The sequence below is a fragment of the Geospiza fortis genome, unplaced genomic scaffold (assembly GCF_000277835.1).
Source record: "Geospiza fortis unplaced genomic scaffold, GeoFor_1.0 scaffold59, whole genome shotgun sequence".
Lineage (NCBI taxonomy): Eukaryota > Metazoa > Chordata > Aves > Passeriformes > Thraupidae > Geospiza > Geospiza fortis.
In genome coordinates, this window is record NW_005054381.1 from 3,341,329 (window position 1) to 3,343,271 (window position 1,943).

Sequence of the window (1,943 nt, forward strand, 5' to 3'; positions counted from 1 at the left end):
CTTCCGACGTGGCTTCAGAGCAGTGCCAGAGCGCCCACGCAATTCCCATCGTTAACCCGCGGCCTCCGCACCAAGCCCGCTCAGACCTGACTGCCCTTGTAATAAATTATTTTAATTTTCATTTTCCAATGTTTCCTTTTTCCCAAGTTTTCTTGGTCCCGATATCGCGTGTATGCCCTTCTTTGCATGTCCAGTGAAGGGGAATGGAGCTGGGGAATGGTCTAGAGCACGTTTGATAAGGAACAGCTGAAGAACCTGGGGGACTTAGTCTGGAGAAAAGGAGGCTCAAGGGGGACCTTCTTGCCCTGCACAACTCCCTGACAGGAGGGTGCAAGCAAGGAGAGGTTGGGTTCTGCTCCCACAGAACAAGGAGTGGCATGAGGGGAAACAGTCATGAGTTTTCTCAGAGAGATTTAGGTTGAACATCAGGGAAAAGTTTCTTCAGTGAAAGGGTTCTCCAGCTCTGGCACAGGCTGCCAGTGGTAGAATCACCACCTGTGGAGGGATTTAACAGATGTGTAAATGTGGCGTGAGGGGAGGGACATGGGTTAGTGGTGGTCTTGGCAGTGCTATGGGACCAATTGGACTCCATATGGGTCTCAGAGAGGTTTCCTAACCCGAACAATTCTATGATAATCATGAAGTGGTTTTAATAATATATCATTTCAGGATCACGATTGCCAGCCAGAAGAGGCAGCTGCTGATTGATTTGACCACGAACTATCCTGATGTGTTGGTAGTTATTGGGAAAACACTTTTAGGAAAGAGTTCCAGAAAAAAGAAGTCTAGCAATCAGAAAACAGAAAAAGTCTTTTCCAGAGCAGCGTGTGCATTGGAATGGAGAGTGAGGACAGGAATTACTTCTGGGAGCATGGCATTTGTGGAGACACAGAGACGAGCCTCAGGGATTGCACTGGCAGAAGCAAGGCTCATCGATACTTTGCATGGATGCAGCAGGGGAGTAACCTGCTGCTTTTTGTTAAAACATGGAGCTGTGGAGGCCCGGAGCTGGGAGGTGCAGCCACAAAGTTGCACCTCTGCAGCTTAACCACTGGTTTGTTTTATAGGTCTGGCACATTGGTTTATCCTGTGACTTCCAGAGGAACTCCTGAATTCCTGAGGAAGAAAAACTGTGTCAAGTGCCACAAAGAGAATGGACTGACCCCCAAGACAGCTCAGCTGAGTTTTGATGGGGGAGCAAAAGAGACTCCTCTGAACATCCAAGAGCACAACATCCAAGATACTGTGGCCAGGTTTATAAAGAAAGATGAAGTGCTGGTTGGGGAGGTCCTGGGTTTCACACAGGCAACCCATATTGAATTTAAGGAATGCACTACAAAGAGTAGCTTGTAATACATCAGAAAAAAACTTTCCTAAATACGTCTCTGCCTTTGCAAACACTGAGGGTGGATATTTATTTTTTGGTGTGGATGACAACGGTAAAGTCACTGGGACCCACAGTAATGTGGAGAAAGTAGCTTTAGAACAAACAGTAGCTGATGCCATCAGCTCAATGTGTGCCCATCACTTCTGTGGCTCTGGGGCTGGCGTGCAGATCCAGATGCACATCTTGGGTGTTTATGACCAAGCAGGTTGTTCACAGGGCTATGCCTGTGCCATGCACATTGAGCCATCTGGCTGCCCTGTGTTCAGTGGTGACCCTGAATCCTGGATGGTGCTGGGCACTGTCAGGGAGGAGAGTGTGGGGAACTGGGCACTGACTAAAAGACGGAGTAGCAGGAAATGGATGGAGCTCATGACAGCTGCAGACCCAGATAAATAAAACCTGCATTTATGTTAGCATCAACTTCATTTCCATGTTCTGCTGCAAACATTCAGGAGGAAAGATCAACTTTTTTTCAGGGTGTTCTCACCACACCTAGAAAGGGCCATTTGACCCATGCCCAGCCACAGGCACTGGGATGATGGTGCAGTTACTGGCC

The 1,943-nt window shown here is 48.1% G+C and overlaps 1 protein-coding gene across 1 annotated transcript; it reads left to right on the top strand.

Moving 5' to 3' along the window:
- Positions 1–172: 172 nt before the first annotated feature.
- LOC102039712 (schlafen family member 12-like) lies at positions 173–1,783 on the top strand. Its single transcript, XM_014308701.1, is given in 4 exon segments — positions 173–219; positions 670–825; positions 1,068–1,371; positions 1,373–1,783. Coding segments are annotated over 4 exon segments (918 nt in total).
- Positions 1,784–1,943: the final 160 nt, after the last annotated feature.